The sequence below is a fragment of the Mixophyes fleayi genome, chromosome 2, assembly GCF_038048845.1.
Source record: "Mixophyes fleayi isolate aMixFle1 chromosome 2, aMixFle1.hap1, whole genome shotgun sequence".
In the NCBI taxonomy this organism is placed as follows: domain Eukaryota; kingdom Metazoa; phylum Chordata; class Amphibia; order Anura; family Limnodynastidae; genus Mixophyes; species Mixophyes fleayi.
In genome coordinates this window covers 81,576,340-81,592,201 of record NC_134403.1, presented here as the reverse complement: position 1 = coordinate 81,592,201, position 15,862 = coordinate 81,576,340, and the positions used below count along the sequence as shown (strand labels likewise).

The 15,862-nt window shown below is 40.2% G+C and overlaps 1 protein-coding gene across 16 annotated transcripts in view; it reads right to left on the bottom strand.

Moving 5' to 3' along the window:
* Positions 1-12,179: 12,179 nt before the first annotated feature.
* The window catches only part of R3HDM2 (R3H domain containing 2), a 95,756-nt gene continuing 92,073 nt past the window's right edge, over positions 12,180-15,862 (bottom strand). For 15 of the 16 annotated variants that reach the window (XM_075199386.1, XM_075199388.1, XM_075199398.1 and 12 more), the window contains 2 exons: positions 14,946-15,024; positions 12,180-13,466 (listed from right to left, as the gene is read on the bottom strand). In XM_075199386.1, the coding sequence (XP_075055487.1) occupies positions 13,117-13,466; positions 14,946-15,024 (429 nt within the window). In that variant the 3' untranslated portion in view covers positions 12,180-13,116. Of the gene's footprint in view, positions 13,467-14,945; positions 15,025-15,862 lie in introns of those variants that run through there. The other variant, XM_075199402.1, reaches the window with a different exon arrangement.

Here is a 15,862-nt window from a genome sequence, read left to right as displayed (position 1 = left end):
CTGACAGAAACTGTGCCTGCGTCAACGTCTTGTACACCGCTTTGAGTTCCAGGACGTTGATTAGGAGTGTGGCTTCCGGGGGTGACCAGAGACCCTGCAATCTCAGGGACCCTGTTACTCCGCCCCAACCTAACAGATTTACGTCTGTTGTAACCAAGGTTCATGACCAGGTTCGAAGAGATTGACCTTTTTCCAGATTCTGTCTGGACAACCACCATGCCAGGGAAAGGCGGGTGGGTCTCGACATGCAGATGATCTGCCTGTCTAAATGCACTTGGGAACCTGACCATTTCTGAAGAGTCTCCCTCTGAAGAGGGCGAGAATGAATTACGCAAAAGCCACTGCCTTGAACATTGATACCATTGTTAACCAGGAGCTTCATGCAACTGAGGAGAGAGACCGCTCTCCATTCCAGGAGGGTCCTGGTTTCATGGCGGAGTGAAAGGACTTTATTCTCCAGTAGATATATTCTCTGGGTCATTGTGTTGCAGATGAGTCCCAAGAAATGCATCTACTGTACCGGAATGAGTAATGAGGTAAGTTCAGAACCCAGCCGTGTGCTTCCAGAAACTGAATTGTGATCTGGATGTGATGTGTTAAGAGCGATGACCTGTCAGAAGGAGATCGTCCAGATAATGAATTATCGTCGCAGAAGTCCCACCATGATCTTGGTGAACACTCGGGCGTGGTCGCTAGACCGAAAAGTAGGGCCCTGAATTGAAAGTGGGAGCTCCTTGCCGCAAGGCGGAGAAGATACTGGCGTTCCCTCCATTTTAGAACAAGTAGGTAGGCATTTTTTTATGTCTATGGAGGCTAAGAACTCTTCCTGCTCCATTCCAGCTATGCCAGTCCGAAGGGACTCCATCCAAAATTTTTGAAGTCTTACCTGCTTGTTTAGAGACTGCAGATTTAAAATGGGATGAAATGACCCATCCGGTTTTGGCACTAGGAAGATGTTGGAGTAAAATCCCTGACCACACACACACACACACATATATATATATATATATATATATATATATATATATATATATATAATAGTATTCACTTTGTTGAATAGATCTATTGACCATGCCTGACATTAAATTAATAGTATCCGCATTTAATAAATAGACCTATTTCCCTACCTCCAAACAGGCCTAGCCATAAATAGCATTTAAGTTTAATAAAGCCATTTCCCACAACCATCCCTGGCATTAAATAATTCACATTTAATAAATAGCCCTCCTGCCCAAACTCAGCCCCATACCATATTCAATTAATAGCCCCAAACCACCCCAGCATTAAATTAAAGGTCTCGCCACCTCATCTTAAATTAATAGGCATAATATTAAATTAAATTGCCCCCCCCATCACCCCACAAATAAAATAGCACCCATTAGCCACCACCTACCTCACACCCACATTACCACAAGCCCTCCTGCCCTCACCCCCCATTTCACTTATAACAAGCCCCCCTGCCCTCACCCCCATTGCACTTAAAAGCCCCCATTCTCACCCCATTTCACTTATAATAAAAGCTCCATTGCCCACACACACATTACCATAACACACACAAAACACTTACTCACCTTGCTTCAGGTGCGCTTCTTGCTCTGCGCACGTGGGACCTGTCACATGGTACGTGTCCCATGTGACACTTGAGAATTATGGGATGGTATAGGCTACGCACGGGGGGGTGAGGGTCGCTAAAGGATTCGTGGTCACAAGAAGCCACTGCTGGGCCACTGGCCGGGGGTCCATCTCTCTTCTAAAGGGGGTGTTGCTCTAAAGCATCGGGGCCTACAGGGATTCTTCTGGTATCTCGGTAGGCCAGTCCGACACTGCATCTACACCATACTTGCCCACTTTCCCGGAACATCTGGCAGACTCATGAATTCCGGCAGTCAATTCTTCTGCATCATGCTCGATGGGAACCTCAATGACGCGATTCGCATCATTTTGGCCTCACCCTCCATGAAAAAAGGCAATTTTGTCACGAAGGTGAGGCACGGGGCAGGGCCAAAATGATACGTTTTGCTGCACCTCACTCTGTAATCTCCCAGAGGCCAACAATACAAAGTTGGTAAGTATGATCTACCTGTACCTGCTTGCAATTGGAGATGAGTGACAGGGAAGTTAAGCAGCAGTCTAACACATGCCGAGTACAGTAATTTATAGCAGAGGCAGACCCGAAGGGAGATACAGATTTGCCTGTTAAAGCAGCTACCTACCAGCTTCTGATTAGCCAATTGTGAATTCACCTATGAAGCGGATAGGCACTTTCTTCATTGCATATTTGATAGAATTTTGTGGGCGTATTTTAAAAATAATTATTTTGCTACTTTCATTCGTATGAGAAGGAATATTATATCAAGCCTGACAGAGAATGGTTTTGTTTTTTTTTATATATAAAAAAAATATTAACTTATGCTTATGATCTGGCTGTATGTATGCCAACGTGGGTGTATGTATGGGTGACGTAAACCTGGCACATATGCTAAAGGTGTAGTGCTGGATGCATCTTATGAGGTGTGTAAATAAGCATATGGACATAAATATGCTATTTTTACAGGTGGGTTTTTTCTTTTAGCATACATTACGCCCAACAGGAGTCCAGCTCAGCATCAGGGCCATAGCGTTTGTTTCTCCAATAATACTTCCTATCTGTACTCTATCACTTATTTGCCTTTAACCACATGGTGTAGAGAATGTAATACACTTATTCATATTAGTTTAAACCATATAATGGAGCCCAAAGCCTGTCTCCAATCTGTGTGGTTGTCAGGTCACTCCAACTCAGCCTTGAAGGGGAGGTAATAAGTCCACAGCAGACACCTAACAACTCTTGGACCAAAGGGTGCAGAGTGCAGACATAAGGGTGTGCAAATCCTCTCCTTTGCCTCCTAGCCCTAACCACTACTGAACTTAAAAGGACAAAGACACATCAGACATATACCCCACTCATAGCGGAGAGATTATGGCATGAAAGTGGTTTGTAGGTTCAATCCCGATGAGTGGAGATAGCCTCACCCAAAAATAAAAAGCTAAAAGCCTGAACTACACTAACTATACATGGCCCCTTAGTCCTAACCTCCTTACAACAGGACAAAACAGAACTGAATTCCGCTGGGTGGAGACAGCTATTTATAGAGTGGAGCTATTTCAATTCCTCTTTTGTCCTTTCTCCCCTGGGGACACCTCATGTTGCATTGATAGGAAGAGAAATAACAGCCTACACACTTTCATTCTTGGCACCTCACAAACTAAGTAAACTGTGCAATTTGTAACACATGTACTTACCTTTTAATATGAAGAAAAACAGATGCAAATCAACCCCCTCTTCAAAAACTTTGTATGTATTATTTTTAGTAGACTTAAAAAAAAAATCATACACATATAATTAAGATTTTAGCCCTATCCAAGACTCATTAGTCTATTTATTTCATATGATAGTTTTGTACTTTTAACTATATTTAAATTGTATTTAATTTATTCTATTTGCTAGCATATCTCTGTGTCTCTATAAAGTTGTAAGAGATATTTGTTCTGTTACATTACTGTATGTGAATACTTCATCTATGCAAGGAGGACATACCCCCTACAAGATTTTAACACTTCTTTCACCGTCCCTGATTGCCTGCTTCCCTCCAAGTTTCTGTTATAAGGTAACTAGAGGGAAGGTAACAATATCTCATTAGATGAATGGAGGAAGGGTAGCGCTATACCCATGATAAAGTCCTGGAACACCATGTACATTGTATACAGATGGGGAGAAAAACTATGAGGCAGGACTGTCAGAGGACCAGAATCTTTATTGAGCCTATACCGCTATGCAACTTAAACAATATTGTACAAACTGGTATGTTTTACCTAACAGAGGAACATAGACTTTACTCTACTCTAGTGTATTTCACCAACAAATTTTAGTACTTCGGATCCAATTATTTTGAAAAAAAAAAGACTAATAATATATGATGGCATTTCTGCTGTTCAATATTTACTTTCCGACTATCATATGTGTATGTGTGTGTGTGTGTGTGTGTGTGTGTGTGTGTGTGTGTATATATAGATAGATAGATAGATATATATAAAAATGTAATATATATATTATTTAGATATTAATAAAATAGTTTACCGTTTAGGAGCATTGGACACTGATCATCCTTATTAGATTATTGGTTACTAATTAGATGTGTATAATCTTTTGTTATCTATAACTATAATACATAAGAAGTCTTTCCAGAGCTCTCATCATATATATCATAGGGGTTTAGATTTACACCTTCTATTTGTTTTTTCCCTTCATAGTTGAATATGGCTTGGGCATAGCAACCTATTTACATTGGCATATATTGGCAATACTCACAAGTTTTGTGATTGATGCAACGGATGTTATTTACCTTTTAATATAAAATATATATATATAAAATGTGAAATGTTAGATTGTGATGGAAGATCCGATTCAAGATAAGTGTTATGAACTTTGCCCCGACATAACTGCTATGTATCTCACATAAGTGATGACAGCACACCCACATATCAAGACACCCCTTGGCGGTGAGAAGTTCGCCGGTGCAGAGAACACCTCAGGCTCGGGACAGGCAGCCACAACAGATCTCAGTTGGATCAGTGTGAACGGCAGTGGCTGCGCTCACTCCAGAGTGGCAGTATAGACTGCGGGAAAACAGATGGAACTTCCTGTTCTTCACTGGTGGCGAGTAGGAAGGGAAGGGCTCTCTCTCCTTTTATCTGTTTTAAATGTTTCACTATGGCTGAGAAGGGACTAAAAGGTCTGTGCTGCATTATACTTGTGCAAAATGTGATGCTAAATTGTTTTGTGGATAATCGGACCCAAATGGCCTGTATGCAACGAATGTAGCGGAATTCTGTGATCAGCAGTTGCCTACGCCTGTGGAAGAACCAGCTTTGCTTAAGTGTCTGACAACATCTATTGCCAAACTCACTTGAGTAATATATCTCACAGAAAGGTAGGTGACCATTCTCTTTCGCAGCTTGTACCGTCCACTAGTTGGGTACCCCAAGCTGAGGCTGGCTTGGTGTTATCTCTTGTTGAGTCCACCCGAAGTCTTGCTAGGGCCTCTTCCACTTTGGAACGGATCCTTAGTGCCCCCTATAGGATGACCAGCAAATGTCCTTTTTCAGAGATGGTTCAATTATTTCCGATTCTGAGCTCACTTCTGAAGAAGATGGTGAGTTGTTTAGGGAGTCAGACAGGGAGAACTCTTATGGCATTGAATATCGCTCTATGTCGCTCAATGTGAATGATTTAGTTTTGGGGGTTTAGCAAACTTTAGTTTACAGATTTTGAAGTTTTAGACGCTGTTGTCTTTCTTTTTGGGTTCTGGGCTTCAAGTTGAAATGGCTGTTGTCCATCATCCTGGGCAAGTAACCCAGGGGAGTTCCTTGCTTTTCTGGACATAAATCCAGGCAGGCCCTGTGTCAGCAAGTGTTCCTTTCAGAGGACAAGTCTCTCTCTGTTCTATCTAATAAGTTAGTCAGTCCCTCATGTGGTGGTTGACCAGGGTGCATTTCACCAGGGTTCGGTCCTTCCAATCGTACGAGTAGACCTTTGTTAATACGCACGTCAGTCTGTCCAGGTGGGGAACAGTCATTGGTGCTCTCAGATTCCATGGCCTCCAAGACCCCCCAGAAGGCACTGCTGCCTGTCAACATGCTTGAACTCAGGGCGTTCCAGAGGGCATTTGTACTGCTTAGGGGATTCTGGCTGGCAAGCTCCTTAAAATCCAATGTGGCAGCAGTACCATACTAAGATCTTCGGGGGGGGGGGGGGGGGGGGGAGGTGACAAGCAGCACCATGGTCATGAAAGACACGGTCATGAAAGGCATGAATTATGTCATTGGCAGAACGATATGTTTGTGTGATATCAGCCATTTTCCTTCCAGGGGTGGAGAATTGGGAGGCAGATTACATCACCCTGCCAACAAGGTGTATCCTGGAGAACGGTTCCTTCATACAGGTTTTTGCTCTTCTGGCTCATCGTTTGAGTCAGCCAGAGATAGATTTCATGGCGTCCCATCTGAACTTCAAGGTCTCTCTCTTGTGCGCGAAGCCCAGGGATCCTTCCGTGATGTACACAAATGCCAAAGCAGTTTCATCTGGTGCATTTCCTCCGATTCCCATGCTCCCGCAAGTGCTCAAGAAATTAAAAAGAGAAGCCGTCATTCTGACTGGAGATGGGCCATGCAGGCCATGGTATCCAAACAATCTAAGGATGGCCGTCTGCCCACCCTTAAGGGTGTCTCTTCATCATGATATTCTCATCCAAGGCGCTCTCTTCATTGCCACTCTTCAGGTCATCTAGATTTGACGGTGTGGCTACAGAGACCCCGATTCTTTGGGCCAAGCGTTTTTCTCACAAGGATTTGCAGACCATGATAATGGCTAGAAAACAGTCTTCTTCCATGAGTTACTACCCGGTGTAGAAGGCGTATATTCTATGGTGTGAGAGTTAAACTTTTTACACCTCCCTGTTTAAACTTTTTCGTTTGCTCGCCTTCCTTCAGAATATAGACAAAGGGTTCTTTCTCTTCCTTGAAGGTAAAGGTTTCAGCACTCTCTGTACTTCTGCAGGGGTTTCTGCATGCTCAGCCCTCCTTTGTGCAGCCTGTTGAGCTCTGGGATCTTATCTTGGTGCTATCATCTCTTACTGAAGAGCCTTTTAAGTTAGTAGACCTCCATTATGTCACCTTGAAGGTGATGTTCTTACTCGCTCTGTCGGCTTGCAGAGTTTGAGGCACTGCGCTGTAACACCCCCTTTAAGGTGTTTCACAGTACCAAGTCCTCTTGCACGGCTTCTTTCAGCTCCTGGGAGAGAAAGTTCCTCTGAACAGCCGAGCTCTCTGTTTGGGCTGGTAGCAAGGAGCTTTTTATTATTGTTCCCTCTTGCCAATCCCTAACACAGCACTCCAAGGAGTTAGCCTCCTGCATGCAGGCTGCAGTCTAAAGCCACAAAATGCTGCATGTGAATTGAAGGACACAGAAACCTTAACATGACCTCTCTGCGGTTATGATCAAACATAGGGCATTGTACCTGCTACTTTTCACATTTATTAGTCATATGGCCTTATATTTAAAGAATTAACCACATTTACAAATGATTTCATACCCATAACCCAATCTCGCACATATCCCTTGACATACAACCCTGCATCCCAAGTTATTGTATTGTGAAGGATTTATTACACCTCAAATCAATTAACAGGAGCACAGGGCAGAGAAAAACGGGATCCTGGGAAAGCAATATTATAGAAACTAACTAAAATCTTAAAACAAGAAAACGTGTATAAATGCATTAGGAATTCATCCCTTACAATTTGCATTAGACAAGCACAACAGCAAAACAAAATTTAGAGTTAGAGTACATTTAAATTAATTTAAGGGAGCAGCTATATTGCTGCCTCAGCATTCAAAAATGTTGCATCCACTGTTACTTTAGACAGGAAAGATGTCCATGTTACAGACATTTAATCTAACACCCATTTTGCTCCCTCTCCATGAGGGTCTGGTTAAGTAGGAACATTCCTGTTTTTTTGTGTTATGCCCACAAACTGAAGATCTCTGGTAAGTGCATAGCTTATATACGATTCTATGAATAAAAATTTCATTAATGCACTACGGAAGAGCCCCCGTTCATCTATACCTTCTAGAATCTGAATTTGACTGTGGAGATCAGGTTAGACGGGGGAAGACGCATGGACAAATATCTGCTGGTGCGAGAGAAGCCGTGAGAAGAGAAAAGAATCACGCACATTGCAGACTACTGATCATATTTTTAATGAGGTTGGCCTGACATCAGGTTTTACATAGATTTATCGTTGTGCGCACTGTAAACTTTGTTACAATATATATATAATATATAAAAGCCTAGCGGCGTGTGTTAGTGTGTGTGGAAAAAACTACCCGGTGACAGAGTGCTCAAGCTGCAGCACCACCTGCTGGGCAGCGTTATATACTACACTGACCTACTAAATTCTTAGCATTATCTAATCTAATATATAAAAGCCTAGCGGCGTGTGTTAGTGTGTGGAAAAAAATATTTTCTCAGAAAGGGCTCATCCAATTGACCTGAAATTTGGTATACTGACATTATTTGACAAAAAAAATTAGAATAGTGAAGTCAGTTAACTTCCATCATCCCCCCTTATCCCCGTGGGAGGGGTAGTAAAGGCTAAATTTACAAGTTGAGGGCTCAAACTGAATTTCGTGAGGTAATTTTACCTCATGAACACACATACTGTGTTAGTGTGTGTGTGGAAAAAACTACCGGGTGACAGAGTGCTCAAGCTGCAGCGGCACCTGCTGGGCAGAGTTATATACTACACTGACCTACTAAATTCTTAGCATTATTTAATATATAAAAGCCTAGCGGCATGTGTGTGTGTGTGTATGAAGATGACAAGAACCTTTTTAACACCTTAAGTAGCTTGATTTGACTAGAATGCATGAGTATCATGCACGGGTTAATATATATATATATATATATATATATATATATATAATATCAATCAGCCCTTGATAAAGGTGCCATAGGCGCACCAAAACAGCCATTGGGTATTTTATGACACACTATCATGAGCTCTGTTCCATGAACACCAGCACAAGATGAGTATACAATTATGCTGTTTATCTATCTTATTGTGACATGCTGCTGAATTGTTTTAATCTGATTTGCTGCCATAGATGATTTAAAGTCCAGAACATAGCTGTTCCATTATAAGTAATACCAAGGCATATTTCTCATTTCCTACCATTGGGGTATAGTAGGTGGGACTAGGAGTTTAGGCACTTATCAACTTGTTTGTTCCTCACACTCCTCCCCCACTATGCCCCTCCTCTCCAGCTCAGACCTTTTTTTTTTTTTTTTTAAAGTGCCTAGGAGATAGGTCACTTCGGTATAGGCTCCTACCTATACTTGTATTAGTTGTAGATTTTTCATGTTTTTATTTTAATTCCCTTTCAGGTGCAGTGCGGGACTCGATCCAAAGACCCAGAAGAGTGAATAAGACTCCAGCTCTGTTCACTCTGGGTCTCAGCACAGGTAAGCAGCACCCTTGTCTCGCTTCCCCCACACCTCTGCTGGCAATCTACCCTAGAAACGAGCAAAGGGGTCATACTTTTAAGTCTGCCATTAGACAGCAGATATTATGGGCACCAAATTATTTCTATATAACGGCCAGATAGACTATATAGCAAAACATTACCATACATGTCAAACTGATCATATATACACACACACGTCATACCAGTCTTTTCTTAAGTAATACTGACTGTTTCAAAGTTTCTCAGAAAAGGTTTATGATGTGACCTCGCATTTTCAAGCTAATTAGGTCTAGTATGCGATTTGCGCAAAATGTATTTTGAGTAGAGATGCTCACTGACCCCCGTGTTTTGGTTTTGCCAAACCACCTTTGTGTGTTTTGGTTTGCTATTTTTTTTTAAAAAAAAATAATCAATTTTTTTGGTCTAAAATAACCTAATTTAGGGCTCCACCAGTTTCTTGGATAAGTGAGGTAATTCTAAAGCTAATAAATTATGAAAAAAAGTTTAATACCTGGTAGGCCGTCCTTAATTCTAACACTTGCCTACAAATTATACAGACATACCTGGTTGTCCTTCTCCTCCATCTTTGACTATTGGCAATGTAGCCATCATCTTTGGGTGTATATAACACCCTCCACTTGTAGTTGAATAAGAAAAAAAAATCAGCCTGCATAGACTGAATATTAAAAATAAATGGACCAAGGTAGTTTGGTGGCTTTCTATGACATACACCCCCCCACTTGCAGTTAAATAGAAAAAAATCAGCCTGCATAGACTGAACAATATAACAAATAAATGGACCAAGGTGGTTTGGTGGCTTCCCCTCCCCTCCCCTCCCCTTGTAGTTAAATAGAAAATTGAGAAAGGCAATTTGGTATCTATCTGCATCATCATCATCCTCCTCCTCCTCATTAGCACCCTCGTCGCTTACACAAATCTCCCCCTCATCCTCTTTTAATTCCAAAGTGGCATCCTCAATTGGTGTATCACCGGCTACACTGGGGCTGTTCAGGCACACATCAGCAGAACTGCTGAAAGGGCCCTTATTTATGGGTACACTAACAGAATGCTCACGATTAGACATACCACTGGTGGATGGACTCTCCACGGGGATTGGTGTCATTTCTGATTCGGAGCATACTTTATGCTCTAAAGCCTTACTGTTTTCTTGCAGCTCACCCTTCACTCATAACAGTAGTTCTGCACTACCTTTAGACTCCAAATTACTTGGTCTTGCTTGGTCACTAGTGACCGTACAAGAAGGTTCAGTAACATTTTTTTGCTCTGCCACTAATAGAGAAAGGCGAAGGCCTCATTCTTTCTTTGCCACTGCGTGTGTAGAATGGCATGTTGGCAATTATTATTTTTTTATCGGCAGTCAACTTTTCCTCAGTTACACTTCATTTTCGCTTCAACATGGTAAAACATTTTTTAGTGTGTTTTTTTTTTTCCCCCCCTGATTTAAAATACATAGGCTTTACTAGATGACGTACTGGGAACACTACCATCAGGACTGGTGCCAGCACCTGCTTGCTGATTCTGCTCATATGTGGACTGCTTTGAATCCATTTTAATGAGCCCAAAGCACTTGTAGTGCAAAAAATTGAAAAAAAAAAAAAGCCTCCTCTCACAATTGCGAATAGAATTGGTAATAATAATAGAATTGAAATAATAATAGAAAGAATAAAGGTGTACAATTATTGCTCTGTCCCTGCTCTGATACAGCCTGTGACCTAACCCTGCTCTCTTCCTCTGTCAAATGGCGATGGATTGCTGTGGAGGCGGGTATTTATGCATTTCAAATATCGCGAGAACCGAGCTCCAACTACGTCACATTGACGTTTTGCCTCGTTTTCGATGTACTCGGATAGGCAAAGTTCGAATGGGTTCGGATCTCGGGGAACCGAGCCCGCCCATCTCTAATTTTGAGACAGCCTATGAAAATAAACATTACAATAACTTTTACTATGTAGTGTTGTTGCCATCTAACGCTTTATGTAATAATCACATATTGTATACCTAATTAGGCAAAGTAATCTTAAGGGGTATAAAAACTAGCCTCAAGTGAAGCACTTTGAAATCTCTCCAGTGGACTGCATATCTGTGCAAAGTTGCTCTTCTATTTAAAGGTGACAAAAGTGCATTTGCCTGGGATATCCTGCATTAGTTCCCGACGCTTGTACCTGTTTGAAAACTTATAAAAGCAACTCTTAATCCTTATTACTCAGTGTCTGCTATTACTTATTGGTGTCAGTATTTTCATGCTTTTGTAATTGAACCTAACTTTAAGGGAAATTGAAAACATTCACTTTTAAACAGAATCTGAATTAAATGTAACCAACTAAAATAATGCAAGTGACTAAAAACACTTCTGCCATTTAACTGCACAAGCACACCTTTCATTTGTCGGCTTGTCACAATGGATCGTACCAGTATAAGAACTGGTTAGTGCAACAAGAGATCATTCTGATTTTAGATTAACCATCAGTTGGTGTGAGCCACCAATAACATTGTCAGATCATCAAAATGTTCACAGGAACAAATATTATTTCAATATTTAGACTAGTGTTCTGGGAAGCAGTTATTTGCCCATCTTGTGTTTGTTAGGGAGGACAATGATACATTTAGCATAGGCAGTGTCATGATGAGAGGAACAGAATAGAAGCTAGCAGGAAGAATTAAATAACGGTCCTCTAACAGAGCAGTAATGGAAGATTACGCTGTCAAACATCTGTCTATAAAACAAAAATCATACTTTATGAGGACATTCAGACATAGAAATAATGGTTTTATAGGGGAAGAATTATACAAAAAGGACTACAAAAATGTGAAAATGTCCCTTTTACAAAAGGTAGAGTGCTTGTTAAAACCCTGCAATTATTAAGGCATAGTCATGTCGGTTTGGTAGTTATGCGTTTGTTATATGGTAGTTATGTTTTCAACACTTTGAAATCACTGCATTAAATCAGCAGAAACTGAAATGTTTGTGTGTTGGTGATGGAGTGGAAGTTCATAGAGTGCCAAAGTAAGCTATAGCTTGCACTAATGAGAGAATGACGCCAGGTTACATAACACAATATAAATCTTATTTTTTTTTTTTACCAAAACTATAAAGAAAAGGACACACTTTTTAATGTGACACATACTTTTTTCCATATTTAAAAACAAAATTCGATTAAATAAAATTTACAGTGAGTACAGTCCATTTGTGCAAATAAATACCCATGTTAATGTACTCTCACAAGCATGAAAAAACAAAAAGGAAAAAAAACCAAAACAAAAAAAAAACAAAAACTATACAATGTTCAGGGACAACCAACTCCAAGAAGAAAAAAAAAAATGTAAAAAATAAAATCAAAATTTCCATTCAGGGCCAAAAAAAAAAAAAATGTTCTTTCCTTTACCCTATGGCAGCTTTATACCCGCTACAGAGCATGTCCGCTCCCGATCAGAAAATGGGTAGTGTCTGTAGAAAAAGTACCGCAGAGAAGAGGGGAAAACAAATATATACTGTATATATAAAATGTCTCATATGTAAAGTAGAAGAGCCTGCAAATCAATGCAAAGTATGCAGGAAGAAAAAGGGAGAGGTTGAATGATATGGTAACACATGAAGAAAAATAAATGCTAGGAGCATGACAAGTGAAAGACAAGCTAGAGAACATGAGAGCGTGCAAGGAAAAGAAAACATACATACAGAGGTGAGAAAAGGAAAGCAAGTAATGTAGTAATAGTTAAATGAAATAGGTGTGAAGAATGGACAATTAATCAAGAGTGCAGAATGATAAAATAAATGCAAAAGGTTTGGACAAACAAGAGATGTAAAACTGGTGACGGTCACTACTGAAAAGAATAAAAAAGGTGCAGGGAGGAGGAGGCGATAGAAAGGGAGAGGCTGTATTTATCCAGTCCAGTGTGCTTCTTTATTTGGGGTGGAAAGAAGAGAGAGGAAGTGTGGTAAAAAGAGGTGGAGAAATATTTTACTCCACAGGGTCTTTGTCTCAGCCCTCTTGTTCCCTCCCTCACACTTTCCCCCCCACCATCTTCACGCGCTATTGCGAGCTGGCACGTTCCAGTATGCGCAAATCATAGTTCTTTTTGATACTGCGCAATTTGAAGCGGCTGAGTGGACTGTTTTGCTGCACTGAGGCGTTCTGTGCTGCCATGGTGCTGGGGAAGACTGCCACGATGGTATAAAAGGCTGCCAGGTCATTGTTGTAAATTTGGCGCCCATTTTCTGCAGGTCCATTGTTGTCGCCACTAGGCCCTGGAGTATGACCATGAGCGTCCCTCAGCCACTGTATTCTGGCCCCAGACATTGCCAGCTGTGTGAAAAGCTTGCCTGCTTCTGCTCGCGTGATGCCTTCTGGTAGGTCTGTGATCTCCAGAACACGGCCCAGGACTATGAAAGAGGAGTAGAACAGACATATAAGAGAACAAACACTTATACTGAAAACGAGCATCCCTACATGATTCTATCATAGCAAATAGTCTTTTGTATAGTGCACAGCACAAATGTAATTAGTTTTTCTTAACATGAAAACATTAAATGGACAACTTAAAGTATTTCTCCTGTCTGAGATTACCAGTTCTCTGAGCATTCAATTTTCTCTTCACTTCCTGAGTAATTAAGAGAGCTTTTGGCTGTGCCACTAAACGGGTAACATGTGAAGTGTATTGCATATGTGAAGGGGCTGGTTTAAAGTTAATTGTAAACTTGCAACTTGTGCATACATGCCAAGAGGCATCCATCTGAACACACATTTGTGACTTTATTTTGACTTGCACATTTTTTACGATGCGTCCAGCTACAAATCTAGTATACAGATACGCTCAGCAAATAAATTCAGCTATCATTTCAATCTGGAAGCCGGCACCAAGTCTTTGGAATGCGAAAAATGGTACATCTCCTAAAAGGTATATATTAAACATAAGTGAAAATTGGACGCAGCTCTAAGTAGTGTGGTTGACTTCCATCTCTAACCCCTAATTTATGAAGTTACACGTGTTCCTGACTCACCTCTCAAAGTGCAAAGGGCCACAAGCAAAATATATGTTACACTCAAAACCAGGGCACAATGTATGCACATGTGCAGTGTAACAAATCACATGCAACTTGCATTTTCATTTGGAATAAATGGACTTATTCTAAATAAGGCCCAGGATGTGTGCCAATATAAGGGATGCCATTAACAAGTTTAAAATCTAATTACAACTTCATTCCTCTCACAGCTTTCTTGGTAGCTTTAAAAATGTAATGCAGATAAGTGGGTGAGGTGACTAAGGCCTTATTAGAAATATAAATTAAGTTTGTCAATGGTAATTCAATGCTAAAACTCTAATGAAAGTGGAGAAAGCCTTTACATTTTACACAAAGGCTTTCATTTTTCAATATGGAAGACAAAATCCCACAAACGTGCCGTGACTATTAAAATTGTAGAAGACTTTAAATATGATTTCAATTGAAAACTACAAAATAGAAAATATGTAAATAAATTGAAGTAGTGGGATAAAAAAAAAGCTTGAGGTTAAAAGGTAACTTCAAATTGAAATCTGATTTTTAATACTTGAAACATTTGCCTCACACAAAATTGGAAATAAACAGTGTAGTCCAGTCTGTTTCCACGGTTAGAGATGTTGCCAAGAAAGATCAGTTCTAAACAACCTGTCAAATGGCAGCAACAGTGTTTCTGGGTTTTCAAGAGGTAATTTGAAGTAGGAGGAGCTACTCCAGTACCCAGCACATTGACTTTAACTAGGGAACATCATTTTTTAAGTGGAGATACCCCATGTGGATATTGTGAGCAATGTTAATAGATGAGAGACATAGGTATAATAAACAAGATTACACTGTGTGTATAAAGCAGTGTGTTTTACTTGCCTATGTCAGCTGTACCCAAGTCCGTAGATGCCGATTTCAGAGCTTGCCTCTTTCCTCTGTTCCCATGTTTCATCCCTGTCTGTCCGTTCCGCAATGAGGGGGAGAAAAAAGGACAATGGTGAGAAATATTCATAGTTATCATACCACATCTCTTATGAGCATGCAAAAACAAATGCTTTATTGTAGGTTCCCAAGCCTCACAACCTCATATAAAGCTAATTAGTTGTGCGACTATAAAAAGTACAAAACAAATGTACTGCTTAGTGCACATTAGTGCACCATTCTGTAGCGCCAGGTTCAGTTTAATGCACAATCTTTCTATAACACGTACTCCATAGCTTTCCATTAACATAACTTTACTTATCCCTGAGCAATAACTGCCAAGACAAACAGATAAACAATGCAATATTCTTGAAAAGGTGCATTAAATCTTTAATAGTAGGAAATTGAGTAAAAGGTCCAATTAAAAAGGAAAAAAACACACCAATTCAATAAAAAAAACAAACACTGGTTGCTATTTTTTACTCATCTAGTTATGCTTATCGCTATTTTGGAGCAATCCTATACATTCACATTGCCTCTTCCAGCATGTTTTCAGACACTAAAGTATCACCCGGACAAATCACTGTAAAATACAAAATTTAGGTTTTTTTTCCGTAGTAAACTAAACTAAATAGCTTTCTTCATACTAATACAACTTAAACACTTTATTAAAGGAACTGAAGATAGTCTGAAAACAGCATATAATAGAATCCAAAATGGTGTTTAAAACATCAGAAAACACTAATGATAGTTAACATATGTAAATAAAAAAAGCTAAGAGAATGTTTTTCTATGCACAGTTGAGAACCAAGAGCATGCCTTCCTGTGACAAAACAGAACTGCGGACTCTTCAGAGCAAATACAATTGCAACAGA